A 15,278-nucleotide genomic window follows, 5' to 3' on the forward strand; every position below is an offset into this window, starting at 1 on the left:
TAGCTCTCATATGGAGATGGAAGAAAATGTGTTCAAGGTGCCCCAGAGAAAGAGACGGAGAAATCGTCCTCATGCACAGGCTAAGAGGAAAGATGGCGCAGAGGAGCTGAATTCTGGGGAGGTAGAGAGTGAGAGTGAAGCCTCCGACTGCAGTATAACATGTAGTGTTAATCTAAGTGGCTTTTCGAGCCATGAATATAGCGTGGACGACATCAAGGTTTTTCTGAGAAAGACTAAGCATGCTAAGAATGTGAGGATAGACGAGTTTTTCCCAGATGTGGAACAGTTCATTAGAAAAACACGTGGGTTTATGTCAGAAGGGGGTTTCACTGATCAGGAGGGATACCGTCTAAAAAAAAATCCTTACAAAAGTCAATGTAATGTTAGACAATAATGATAGTGATAGTCAATCCTAGACAGCATGTATGTAAATCTATTAGTTTTCATCATTTTTATGAGTGAGTTTCGAGTTGCTTCGTTGAATTTAAATGGAGCAAGGGAAAGAAATAAAAGATTTTTGTTGTTTGAAACGGTGAAGCAAAAGAAAATTGACGTAATCTTTGCTCAGGAAACCCACACAGACGCTAATAATGCTGCGGACTGGGCCAGGGAGTTTAAAGGGTTATCCGTTTTAAGTCATAAGACATCTACCAGTGGGGGAGTAGCTATTTTATTTTCCAATAATTTTATCCCCTGTTCTTATCAAGTTGATGAAATCATAAAGGGTCGACTGTTAAAGGTTAGAGCTCAATATGAGAATAGGTGGGTCGTTTTTGTTTGTGTTTATGCCCCCACCACGGCCATTGACAGAATGGTATTTTTACGAAACCTAGATAATGTCCTAAAAAATTGTGACTCTGATGATTTTTTGATTCTAGGATGGGATTTTAACTGTACAGAGCTGGATATGGACAGGAATCATGTAGAGCCCCATATGCCATCATGTAGAAGGTTAGTCGAATTAATGAATTCCTGTGACATTGTGGACATTTGGAGAAATTTCCACCACATGCAGAAACAATATACCTGGGTGCACTCTTATAATAATATGCTCTCTATGGCCAGATTGGATAAATTTTATGCTTTTAAACACCAGTTAAGTGCTTTTAGAAGTTGTGTAATTATACCGGTAGGATTTACGGACCATTGTATGGTTCTGTCTACTGTGTATTTAAGTAAACTCAAGCGTAAGAGTGCGTATTGGCATTTTAACACCAGTTTATTGCAAGACGGTCATTTTAAGGATGTGTTTAAGTATTTTTGGAGTGATTTTAGAACAACAAAGCGTTCTTTTAAATCGGTGCAACAGTGGTGGGATTTTGCCAAAACGCAAATTAAACAGCTGTGTCAACAGTATACCTCCAGTGTCACGAGAGACACAACTCTACGCATGAAATCCTTGGAGGATGAAATAATGGCGCTAATGGAGCCAATGAAAAACACAGGACGGCAGGTATGCATAGAAAATTTAAGGACAAAGAAGAATTTATTGACCAAATTGCTAGACGTTACCGCACAAGGAGCTCTGGTCAGGTCGCGATTTCAGACTGTAGAGTGTATGGATGCACCGTCAAAATTCTTTTTTAATATGGAAAAAAAGAATGGTCAAAATAAGATGATACATGGCCTGTTTTCTGATGATGGGACACTTTTAGTGGACCATAGAGAAATTCGAAAGAGAGCAGTCGGGTTCTACAAGGAACTGTACATGAGTGAAATCTCCGTTGAGCAGGCCCATGATAACGTCTTCTTGGAAGATCTCCCTCAGGTGTCGGAGGAAGCACATGCAGACCTTGGGGGGCCTTGACCCTAGAGGAACTGCTACGAGCCCTCCAGGGTATGGAGAATGGCAAGGCACCAGGGATCGATGGTCTACCAGCTGAATTTTATAAGTCCTTTTGGCCTGAAATGGGTGCAGACCTAATGGAAGTACTGGGTGACAGTTTAGTCACGGGGCGGCTGCCACTCAGTTGTCGCAGAGCAGTATTGACTCTGTTGCCCAAGAAAGGAGATCTACACGACATAAAATCATGGAGACCTGTCTCAGTTCTCTGTGTAGAATACCGACTGCTCTCCAAGGTATTGGCAAACCGACTTAGTAAAGTCATGGAAGAGGTGATCCAGCCGGACCAGACCTACTGTGTGCCGGGTCGATTTATTCACGATAACATTTCGTTCATTAGGGATGTTGTAGAGGTCGGAAGGATTTTTAATTTGGAATGTGGTTTGATTTTAATTGACCAGGAAAAGGCTTTCGACAGGGTTGAGCATACCTACTTATGGAACGTTTTGTCTGCTTTTGGTTTTAATTCGGATTTTATCGGAAAAAATAAGAGTTCTGTACCGTGACAGTGAAAGCATACTGAAGGTTAATGGTGACTTGTGTGCTCCTTTTAAAGTTCATAGGGGAATAAGACAAGGATGCCTGTTATCAGGCATGTTGTATTCCCTGGCAATTGAACCTCTTTTAGCAAAACTGAGAACAGAACTGCAAGGTATAACAATTCCAAGGTGCGAGGGTGTTTTTAAACTATCAGCATACGCTGACGATGTGGCGATACTTGTTGGCAGCCAGAGGGATGTTGATACGATGCGGAAGATCACTGACGATTTTAGAACTGTTTCTTCTGCCAACGTAAACTGGGAGAAAAGCGCGGCATTTTTAATCGGGGGATGGTTAGGCGGCGTCCCAAACCTCCCAGACCGCTTACTATGGTGTAGAGGTGGTTTTAAGTATTTGGGGGTGTTTTTAGGAGATGAAGGGTTTATGGGGAAAAACTTTGAAGGGACTGTCGAGAAGGTAAAGGGTCGGTTGGAGAAGTGGAATTTTTTAGTTAAAAAAGTGACCTTTAGGTGGTGTGTACTTATAATTAACAACCTGGTAGCATCATCCCTCTGGCATAGGCTTGCGTGCATCGATCCTCCAATACATGTTTTATCTAAAATCCAGTCAATTTTAGTTAATTTTTTCTGGGACAATCTACACTGGGTTCCACAGAGTGTTCTGTTTCTCCCCGAGGATGAAGGGGGACATGGACTGGTACACCTGCAGAGCAGGACTGCAGCCTTTCGGTTATGTTTTGTGCAAAGGCTGCTACATGGACCTGTAAATGCAAACTGGAAGGGTGTAGCATGTGCCATTTTACGGACACTTGAAGGGCTGGATTTACATAAACCTCTTTTCTGGATGGACCCGAAAAAGATGGACATCAGGAAACTTCCTGTTTTTTACCGAAATGTTTTTAAAGTGTGGGGACTTTTAACAGTGCAGAGAGTACAATGCTCAAGTTCTCTCTACTGGCTGCTGCAGGAGCCGATTATAAAGGGTTCCATTTTTGATGTCTCTCAGAGGAAGCCGTTTCCTGCGCTCATGGAGGGGTTCCGCAGGGCTGGAGTCATCACTCTGGGTGACCTACTGACCGTAGCAGGACCGGGTTTTGGGAACGCGGTGGCAGTTGCTGGGCACATAAAGATGAGGTCAGTCCGTGTAGTCACGCAGTTCCTTGTGGAATGGAGGTCCCTGTTGACTGAAGAGGTCTTGAAAATGCTGGAGGAATATTCCGGAGGGCTAAACAGTCCCAATGACCAAGATCCCTTACGAGATTTTAGTGTCTCGGCGAATGTACATGAGTGCTCAGGTGTGTTTTTTAAATCTGAAAAACTAAGTTTTGTGGGTTCCAAGGTACCATCTGGGAAAGAACTGTATAAAATGTGCGTACTATCCCTAAATAAAAAGTTTCTGGACAAAAGAGTCGACACACCTTGGCGGTCTGTTCTACTAATAAAGGAACATGTAAAGCCACAATGGAGAGCTTTGTACAAGTCACCATTAACAAAAAAGTGTGGGGATTTACAGTGGAGGATTTTACATGGTGCAGTGGCTGTTAATTCTTTTATCTGTGTTTTAAACCCTGATGTGAGTTATGAATGTCCTTTCTGTGCCGTGAGAGAATCTGTTTTTCACATGTTTATGCACTGTGTGACATTGAAGCCTCTTTTTACTGTTTTACAGAGACTGCTTGGCCATTTTAATGAGAGTTTTACAATCGAAACTTTTATTTTTGGTTTTAAATACTCTCAAAAAAAAAAAGGTTTCAGGTGTCAGTTGATAAATTTTATCATAGGGCAGGCAAAGATGGCCATATATGTCAGCAGGAGAAACAGAATTGAATCAAATTCAGGGGACAGCGTTTTAGTGGTTTTTGCGATTCTCTTAAAATCTAGGATACTAATCGATTTTAAGTTTCACCAAGAGATGACCTTGTAGCATTTGAAAATATCTGGTGTCTGGAAGGGGCATTATGTGTGGTTTTAGAAGAAAAAGTGAGATTTCATCAACTTTTAGAAGACTGTATACATACTGGTTGATACTTGGTTGCTTATTTTATATTCTTCACTCCTTTGGGGGTTTTGAAGGCAACTGGAAGGAGAAGTATTTTAATTATCTATTTATTTATCTTTTTATATATATATTTATATGTATATAAACTTATTTTACTTTTTTTTTTCTTTTAAAGTCATTTGCAATGACTCTGAGAGACCGAAATAGGTCAATGTAGCTTTTAAAAGCTTGTAAATAAAAGGCCTTTGAAATTCAAAAAAAAAAAATCTCTCTCTCACCCCCCCTCTCTGTGTGTGTGTAAAGATCTCCAGCTAGTGAAAAGCTTCAGAGAGAACTGCACAGTGTTCGTTTCCCTTCAGCTGGTTTGTGGGTTTCTGGATGTTTTTACCTCTCTCCTCTGGACTTAGCAAGAAAAAAATGCAGGACATCTTTTGGATCTTGTTGATGTTCCCAGGAGCTGCTTCAGGTGGGTTTCCACCAGAAACATGATTTATTCATGTTTTTTTTTTTTTAACTGAAAGTTTCTTAATCTAATGAGGATTTGCTGTACAGTGTGTAATGTTTTACTCAGATACACTTGTGTCTGAACAGTTTTCAAAACCCTCACCGTGGCTGCTGAGATCATTTTGATGAAAAATGAAAATGAAATGAATGTAGAATTCTAAAATAATGAAAAAAAAACCTTATTAGATGTCACGCTGGTATATAAATATAAATAATAATAAAAATGACAGACGCACAGATATTTTGCTCAGCTTTAATCTGTGAAGTAAAAGATAAAATTAAACACAATATTCATCAGCAAATATAATGAAATTTGACAGACTGGACATCATTGTTTAGCATTTTGCTAATATAGTATGTACAGTATAGCTTTCTGGCCATGTGGGAAATCTCTAATTCTGACTTTAATACAGTATATTCCCATGATGATCTCTCTTCATCTTATTAAAGTGTAGTTAATTGTAGATAAGTCAGAAGCCAGCCATACTACACGTTTTTCCATTCAAGGGTTAATCATAAAAATACACAAGTTTTCAAATTGAGTAACAGTATGATTAAAGACGGCTACTTTCACTCTATGTATACACATGGTATTGATGAATTAATTCTCTTTCTTTTTTTCTTGTAAAACCTTTAGATTGAATGTTAATAACTTTACACTGACTTTCCAGTTTGGCTAATTTGCACCAAAGTTTTCATTAAACTGTGAAAGTAATTCACTTCTGATAAATTTATTTTATTATCCATTTATTATTAGCTTTTGATTATGTGAAGTGTCTGTCGTACAAGTCCTTGCATATGAGCTGTTACTATAGAAGCATAATGTATTAGAATGATTGCATTAACACAAAGCTATCATTCAATGTACAGTCGGAACTTTCCTTGCTGTTACACGTGAATAATATACGCCTTTTTCTAGGGCTGCACAATTAATGGAATATCGATCCCGATTACGATTTTGACTGCCCACGATTAAATGAATGAGATCGACTGCGCTATTGAAATTTAAAGTTTGTCCTCAGCTTATAGAAACCTCCACTGCATATCAAATCAAGCGCTTCCTACACTTACAGCCAATCACATAGAGTGGCGCAGAGATGACGTCATTTTGTAGTGCCAAAACTCCAAAACGGAATTAGCATTTTAGCCCTCGAGCTGCCTGCTTCGTGCAAGGGGTAATAATGAAATTAGCACGATGCTAAATGGCACTACAGAGGTTGTCGGGGACATTAAACCTAATCATGCCGAACGGGAAAAAAAACTTTGCAGATAAACGCAGGGCTCTACAGTGCCACCATTTCACTCGTATTTGTGACTGAAAAGTATTTTGTGCGACTGGATAAATATTTATTTGCACCGGTGCGAGTGACCTGTTCGGAGTTGTATAATACAATCAGGATAAAAACTACAGGAAGTCCAAAATTTATCTACACCGCGCAACAGTTACTTTCACACTGCTTTTCATCACCTCAGTCAACCGAACAAGTGTGCAAATACTGCAGAGAAGCCATTATGATGAAATGTAACACTGAACATCTGCTTCAACTTCCTGATCTCACAACCGCCATCTTTTATTGATCCTGCAAAATAAGCTGAACTTGCACCTGCTCATGTAGACACAGCGGCTTCGCGTGGAGTAATTAATAATAATGCTAACGCAACAAGGTGGGTTTAATTCAAACTTCTTCCATACAAAGTCCACCAAGGTAAGAGCTAGAATCATAGTTTTTATTAAATCTTTTTATGACATCATCTGAACGTTCCAATGTTGACATCCACAGGACCTCTGTACAAGGTTACAAATAAGTTCAAATGTAGTCATTATGGGTGTCTTTTCAATGTCTTATAACGTCAACCACAATATACTATATATATACTAATTTACAATCACAATTTACAATTAGCTAATTAGAGACTTCTTCCATAAATGTTAAATAAATGTCAACTTTACAATTTTGACTTTACAAGTTTTACAATTTCAAAGTTATAAGATTTTGTTTGATGTATAATACTTAAAATGTGTTTATTATTAGGCTTTAATTATGTGGAGCATCAACTATATAAGTACCTGCATTAGTTGTTACTACAATAACATATTGAGCACATCAATCCAAAATACAGATAATTTATTAACATTAATTGAGAATTTTACAGCACTCATAAATTTAGATATTATGTGGTATTAAAAATTTGCACTTTTGTGGCCTTCATATACTGTGGCAACACAATCTATTTCTAAACTGCAGTAACTGCTGTGCCCATTGCTGCTGCATCCCGATCTGTGCGCGTTTGTTTTGCAGTTGAGACCGAGCTCTCTGCATCTCTGCTTCTAACAACTCCAACCCAAACAGAAATAGACAATGGAACAGCTACATCTGCTTAGCTACACAATTTTCACCTAAATCACACACATTTAAGTGGACTCGTGAAAGCATGGAGCTCAAAAATAAGGTCACTACTTTAAGCTAGGATAAAGGTGCTTCCACTGCCATAAGTAGTAAATCAGCACCAGTGAATAGACGGGCTCATCTTCTCCAGTTAAGTGTGAATTCCAGCAGAGGTTATGGTATGTATTGTATTAATTTACTTCTTTTTTTTTTTTCATTCTTTTTTGCAACTTTTACCTACGAATTTGAAAGTAGTCTCAGAATAGCTGAATAACTAACTTGACTAAGCAGTCAATGTCACTTAATTTAATTAAAACTTCCTCTAACTTGGTTTTAGGTTGATGGTATTCTAACATCTTAGAATGATGAACAGTATGTGATGAAAAACTACAATGCTGTAAAGCACTTCAAGTGTCTAGAAAAGCACTATATAAAATGTAACTAACTAACAAAGCACTTGCTAAATGCTGTAAATGGAAATTTGCTTTAAAGTAACCATTTGCCCTCTAGTTTGAATGAAAATGTCAGTTATGTATCAATTATGTAATTATTTGAGTGTAATATGCATTACAACACTAAATCTGCCATCATCTGAAAATGCCATAGATTTCAGTGGTGCTTGAAAGTTTGTGACTTTAAAATTCTGGTTATGAAACAGGACTCAAAACAGGAAGTAAGCACAGGAGTGACATCTTTATTTAGACTTAAGCAAAGTACCTGAAACTTAAACACTTATCTCTTAACTAGGAATGAAGCATAAAGCACTGCACTTAGAACACAACTATAACATGAATCACTCGTTTCACTCGGGCATCAAATACTCGTTCAACTCATGCATTACACTCATTTAACTCAGGCAGTAAACATCCCAGTTAGCTCAGGCATTAAACACTCATTTAACTCAGGCATGAACTAAGGAACAAAACAGGACCTGGAACTTTACCCCGTGGCACCATTAAACCCATCAGTCTCTATAAGTGTCTGTTTTACTTTAATACCGCGCCACGTGCGCAGCAACGCGAGGGGTTTAATTAACCAGTCACAATTACCCCTGAATACAGACAGCTGGGACCAATCATGACACACCCTCGAATATCAACCAATACCTGGACTGGAAGAGAACCAAATCAAAACGAAAGGCATGTGTCCGTAGGAAACAGTTTTAGCGTCCATGCGAACTTCGAGCACGCACACGCGCTTTCCCAGTGCTCGTGCACGCCGTCTCCACAGCGACCTCTGCCGGCGAGATCGTGACTTTTTTTTTCTTCTAAATTTCTGCATAAATATGACCTGAAACAACAGATTTTTACAAAAGTCCTAAACGTAGGTGAAGCGAACCCAATTAAACAAATCATACAAAATACAAAAATATTATACTTGGTCATTTATTTATTGAGGAAAATGATACAATATTACATATCTGTGGGTGGCAGAAGTATGTGAACCTTTGCTCTCAATATCAGGTGTGGCCCCCTTATTCAGCAATATCGGCAACTAAACATTTCCCGTAACTGGTGATCAGTCCTGCACATCGGCTTGAAGGAATTTTAGCCCATTCTTCAGTACAGAACAGCTTTGACTCTGGGATGTTGATGAGTTTCCTCACATGAAATGCTTGTTTACGGTCCTTCCACAATATTTCTATTTGATTAAGTTCAGGACTTTGACTTGGCCATTCCAAAACATTAACTTTATTCTTCTTTAACCATTCTATGGTAGAACAACTTGTGTGCTTACCATTGTTGTCTTGTTGCATGACCAACTTTCTCTTGAGATTCAGTTCATGAACAGATGTCCTGGCATTTTCTTTTAAAAATTACTGGTATACTTCAGAATTCATTGTTTCATCAATGATGGGAAGCTATCTTGGCCCAGATGCAGCCAACAGGCCCAAACCATGGTACTACTAGCACCATGTTCCACAGATGGGATAAGGTTCTTATGCTTCTCATTTAAACCAAAAAGTTCAATTTTGGTCTCATCCGTCCACAATAAAATAATCTTTTTGGAGTTTCTCCTTGCCATGCATATTTTTGTTGTTCAGTGTTCTCCTGATGGTGGACTCATGAAGATAAGATCTTTCTTGGTTGACAAGTCCTGGGGAGGGTAACGATAGTCTTAAATTTCCTCCATTTGTACAAAACCTGTCTGACTGTGTATTGGTATAGTCCAAACTCTTTAGAGATGGTTTTGTAACCTCTTCTAGCCTTTCTATGACATCAACAACTCTTTTTTGAGATACTCAGAAATCTCCTTTGTTCATGCCATGATCCACTTCCACACACATGTGTTGTGAAGATCAGATTTTGATAGCTCACTGTTCTTTAAATACAACAGGGTGCTCACACCTGTTTGTCATCTAATTTATTGAAAACATCTGACTCTAATTTCACTTTCAAATTAAATAGCTAATCGTAAAGGATCACATACTTTTGCCACTCACAGATATGTAATATTGGATCATTTTCCTCAATGAATAAATGACCAAGTATATTTTTTGTTATAAATATTTTGTTTAATATTTTTGACTCGTTTGTTTAATTGGGTTCATGTTTACTTTTAGGACTTCTGGAAATCTGATGATGTTTTAGGTCATATTTATGCAGAAATATAGAACATTCAAAAGGCTTTACAAACTTTCAAGCACCACTGTACATTCACTGTGTGTGTGTGTGAGAGAGAGAGAGAGAGAGAGAGAGAGAGAGAGAGAGAGAGAGAGAGTGTGCATGTATGTTTTATGAAAATCCTTAATTGCATCTTTAAAAAACTTATTTCTACACCTTTTTTACAGTGTCAGTTGATACAAAACAGCCACAGGTGAGAATAATCCCACCTTTCACCAAGGACATGCTGATGAAAAGAGCCAGGTGGCATGCAGACTGCAGTGTCAAGGGAGGGGTGGGTTGCAATGTTTTGATTGTGAAGAGATTTCTTCTCTTCCGGAATAGCCATATCTACAAACATAGTGGTCACACTCATCACCCAGTTTTGATGAGTGGAGCGATGACACCAAAATCACCAAAGAGGAAATTATAGAAAATGCTTTTACTACTTATACATATTTTTGCTCTTAATTTGTATAATAAAACTATGAAGATTTTAGCTAAGATTCTAAAAAGCACAATTTTAAACGTGATATCTAATTATATTGAAATTATGTGCAAAATTGTTTTTATTTTACAACTGACCAATGTTCCACAACAGACAGAAACAATGCAAGAGTAGGAAACTGAGCAGGTTTTGAACTGTACTGTGGTTTCAAGTTCATAGGCAAAAAAGACTGCCCCAAGGTTTACTTGTTCATGCTATCAGAGAGCTCCGGTGAATCAGTGACCATGGCTTGGTTGTAAAAGATTTCTACCACAAGGAGGTGGCTGTATATTATTATATTTCACTAACTTTATACATCGCTATCTCACTATATCGTAAATATGGATTGTGTGAAATAATGCCATATCTGCACCTGGACTAGTTTTTAGTTAAGACATTTTAGTTACAGCTGTTTTAATCTCCTCCTTCATCATATTCTCAACAAATCAGCCTTTATTTAAGGGATATATTTGATAGCATTTTCCCTAAAACTGTACATTATATTCAAAAGGCTCACAGTTATAAAATTAAAAAATAAGCAAATAATTAATATCGGCTTCAAAGACCTATCAAATATATCTTCAAATAGTTTCATAAAATGTAAGAGCCAAATCCAATAATAAACTTTTAATTCTGTTAAAAATAATAGAGAATGCTACAAAGCTTTCCCCCACAATGTCACTGTGTTTGCATTTTTGTTATATATTTTCAAGCTTTTTTTGTTCTGTGTTAGTGACTGTTAGTAAATATATCCTCAAATAGGCCATAAAAATGCTGCAATGATTTAGTTTAATTCTGGAAATAACTTTGTTTTTTTCTCTATTTCCTCATTGTAATGTACTGAGCTTTAATTTCTGCTATTGCCTACTAGGCTAATTTGCATGTATTTTATATCTGTAAATATTTTTGAAAATTTAAATTCTGGATTTTTCTATGCGTTTACTCAAATCTCAAATAAATGTTTTTTTTTTTTTTAAAGTGCAATTAAAAGTCTGATTATTTTCTATATCTTTATTTGAATTACAGTCAGTCTTATTATAGTTGGTTTTATAAAAAAAAAGTTTAAATGGCAAGAGTGTTTCTCTCAGTTTGCTGTCGAAACATAGTAAAATTATTTTGTTATTTTTATATATTTTTTTAGCTAATTTATGTTTATTGGTGCATTATTATGAAGGCTGTATCATGTCACTGAGCAAACAAAGAGAATAAAAAAAGCACTCTTTAAATAATAGGCAAAACACTGCATGTAAATGGTGTAATAATGGATGTAAATGTAGCACATCTTCTTGTGCAGGTGTGTTTCACTCCATCTCAGAGATGCAGATGACTTAGACTGCTTCTTTTGGAAGATTTTACGGTTTATCTTTGGCCTGCTTGTTGCCTAACGCTCCCATCTGCTGTTTGCTGTGCTCACTGAAGCCTGTCCTGCACTCCTTCCTCTAGCCACACCGCAAAACACAAAAAACTGTGAAAAAAAAAAAATGCCCCCCCCCACACACACACACACACACAGACACACACAGACTACTGAACCACTAACATAAAATTGGTTTGTGTTTTGGTTCAGCTCTAGAATTATTCTTATGTTGTTCTTAATAATTATTCATGCAAAAAGCTAAGAGGAGAACAATATCAAACAGACAAACTGTGATAACTGTGATAAATACTATGCTGCATACTAATCACATAGTTATTTGTCATTAGTTGTTACACTGAGTTCTGTTTTTGAAAACTCCCACAAACAACATATATATGTAATGAGTAAAAAAACGGGGGGAAATTGGAACCAAAAACAAAAGAAACAAAAAAATTAACAAGTTGTTCTTTAACCAGGCTTGGCTAGTACCATCTAAGAAATTAGTTTGTTCTGTATATTAGATTTATTATTATCAGTTATGCAGAAGAAATAAACACTGGTTTAACTTTTAACTCTGATGATGAAGTTGTTGGCTTTGCTGCAGCTTTGGAGACAGAAAATTAAGAGAAAGGATGTTGCAAATTTTCAAGAACAAAAAATAAGCAAGTATTTATTTTTAGTTCTATTCCAGTGTTGGATTATTGAAATGGTCAAACATAATTGGCCAGTAAATTTGCTTATATTCACTCACCAATAAGGCAGTGTCACGTTGTGCTCAATGTATGATTTTCTCTCTTGTCTTAGGTGTTCAACTTATGACCTGATTGTCACAATGCACTTTTCTGAACAAAAAAATATTAAATATAGCTTTTACATATAGTAGTGCCATCTTCTCTGATTTGTGGCAGAAATGTTTGAAACAGAGTTCCTTCTGGAATATGAGATGTACTCATATTTCTTTGAGGACTTCATCATCATCATCATCATCATAATCAATATAATGTTTATAGTACAACAATATAACAGTTTAAGTGTTCCTTACCAAAGTGTTGTGCCAGTATCTTAATACACTTCAAAATTTTAAGTAAAACATTCAAATTTTAAGGAAGTTCTATTAAGCACTAAATATATATGCCATGTACTTGGATTGTTTTTTATCTTACTGTTTATAGCTCAGCATGTGACTGAGCCCAACATCACCATGAACACCAATACAATGGACAACAACGTTAATCTGCTTTGTTGGTTGGATGGTTTTTCTCCGAAAAAAATAAGTGTTGCGTGGTACAAGGGTAATACGTTGCTCACAGAGAAGGCAACCATGAAGATATTCGAAAGTCTCAACAATGGAGAAAGGACGTTTTATGCACTGTGCCAACTCAGCATTAATGCAGAGCAATGGAATGAAGGAACAGAGTTCACTTGTAAAGCCGCACACAACTCCAAGATCTTCAGTCAAACATGGAGCAAGTGCAAAGGTCAGTTCCACAGAAAAACACTGCAAAATAAAAATCTTCCATGATGTCTAACTGTAAGTGAACAATCTCTTACATATTGCAGCTGAACCAACATCCAAACCACTGATACGTCTGGAGAAACCTGCACTCATGTCAGTATTGACAGATTCAGAAGTAACTGCTTCCTGTGTTGTTGAAACTGTGCACAATACCAGAGTGTCATGGTTTGTAGATGGAAGGGAAAAAACAGACAGAGTCACCTTGAAGACACTGGACGGGAGAACTGTTAGCAACCTGACTATCTCTACAAACGAATGGAAAAACTGGCAGACAATAAAATGCACCGCTGCACATCTATGTTTTGGCACAGTAGAGAAGACAATTAATATTCTAGGTATGTTCTGTATATAATTTTTAATTATATCATTAGGGGCAACTTAAAAAACACAGTTTACAACTTATTGCTATTTGTGGAAATCAGGCACATGATCAAATATTTTCTACTATATACAGCATACAGATAGATAGATAGATAGATAGATAGATGTGTTTTTCCAGTTTGCCCCACATATATTAGTTATTTCAACAGTGATTATAGACACAGCATTTAGATGCATGGGGGATCCTAAATGCCATGTGTGCACACATTAGGTTCCATGTTGGAAAAGTTGCTTTAAAATATTTCACTTTAGTGAAACATTTTAACTCATAAGACTTTACCTTATGTTCCTCAGAACCTGTGCAGAAAACTCCTACAGTGGTGATCAGGAGGAATCTGGCAGACATACTGAAGGGAGACAGTGCAGTACTGGAGTGTGCTGCAAGAGATCTGCCCTCTGGTGAGCTCTCTGTCACCTTCCAGGCCAATGGAATAAGGGTCCTTGAACCTCAGTATGTGGATCTGCCCAAAGGAGTGGACACTCTGACTGTACGCTTCACTGTTCCCACAACACACAGAAACAAAAACCAACGGTTCACCTGTCAGATTCTGCAAAGCCGTTCCAAACAGTGGACGTCCAATTCTATAGAAAACCTTTTTGGTAAGGAACATTTCAATCTCAATCTCTAGATCATCTGAATACTGGCAATATTTACAGGTCAAAATAAAACTGAAGTGGGTGAAAAAGAACACTGGCAGAAATGCCAGCACAGTGAGCATGGGGTGTGAATTCTGGCTCTCAAATTTCATCAATAAGTACATTGGTCGAGTTCATACTGTAACTGGGGGGGGCAGTGGTGGCTTAGCAGTTAAGGCTCTGGGTTAATGATCAGAAGGTCAGGGGTTCAAGCCCCACTGCTGCCAAGCTGCCACTGTTGGGCCCTTGAGCAGGGGTGTTGTATCATGGCTGACCCTGTGCTCTGACCCCAACCTCTGGACATGGTGGAGTATGTGAAGAATAGAATTTCACTGTGCTGTAATGTATAGATGACGAATTAAGACTCATTATCATTAATTGGTCTCAACTTGAGATGTACATGGGAATGTTTTTTTTTATTCCCCACTTGTGCAGTCAATAGTTTTGTTGTATTTGTCCATGATATAGCTGTAGAGGTATCTCACTGCAAGATTTTGACACTGTGATGTGATGTAAAATGGCTGCTTTCTGTAAATATGACACAGGAAAGGTTATTTTATTCCCTTCTCATGAGGGGAAATACATTTTTGCTATGAAATGTCAAGTCAAGACATGACCTGGATCAGCCATAAAAACACAAAATAAGGTGGTTTAAATCTCTTTACATTTCATGCTCCTCTCCAGGTGACCCTTCAGTGGAACTTCTAGTTATTTCCAGTGTGGATAAATCTGCATCGGCGACACAAAAACTTCTTTGCGCTGCAACTGGACTTAACCCAAAGATAAAGTGGCTCCCTGAATCTGTGGTAAATGCTCTCAATGCTCTCAGTACAGTAACGGTGGATTCAGATGGACGTGTGAAAGTGTCCAGTGAGATTTCGGTTCCACAGCAACAGTGGAATAATAGAGTTATATTTACCTGCCGAGTCAGTGATCAGGATCCTCTGAAACCTGTTGAGAAGAGCACCAGTATTTGTGCAGGTATTCTAATAACAGCCAAATATCAGAAAAGTTCATGATCTTTATACAAAAAATACAAATCTTACATGTATGTATTTGTCTGTA

The 15,278-nt window shown here is 37.6% G+C and overlaps 1 protein-coding gene across 1 annotated transcript in view; it reads left to right on the forward strand.

Annotated features, from left to right (window-relative positions):
• Positions 1–15,278, forward strand: part of LOC108277513 (uncharacterized) — a 262,355-nt gene that overhangs the window by 243,782 nt on the left and 3,295 nt on the right. Inside the window, exons 14-15 of the mRNA XM_053677649.1 lie at positions 13,872–14,177; positions 14,898–15,194. Of these exons, the coding sequence (XP_053533624.1) occupies positions 13,872–14,177; positions 14,898–15,194 (603 nt within the window). The remainder of the gene's footprint in view (positions 1–13,871; positions 14,178–14,897; positions 15,195–15,278) is intronic.

This window comes from Ictalurus punctatus, chromosome 2 (genome assembly GCF_001660625.3).
Source record: "Ictalurus punctatus breed USDA103 chromosome 2, Coco_2.0, whole genome shotgun sequence".
Lineage (NCBI taxonomy): Eukaryota > Metazoa > Chordata > Actinopteri > Siluriformes > Ictaluridae > Ictalurus > Ictalurus punctatus.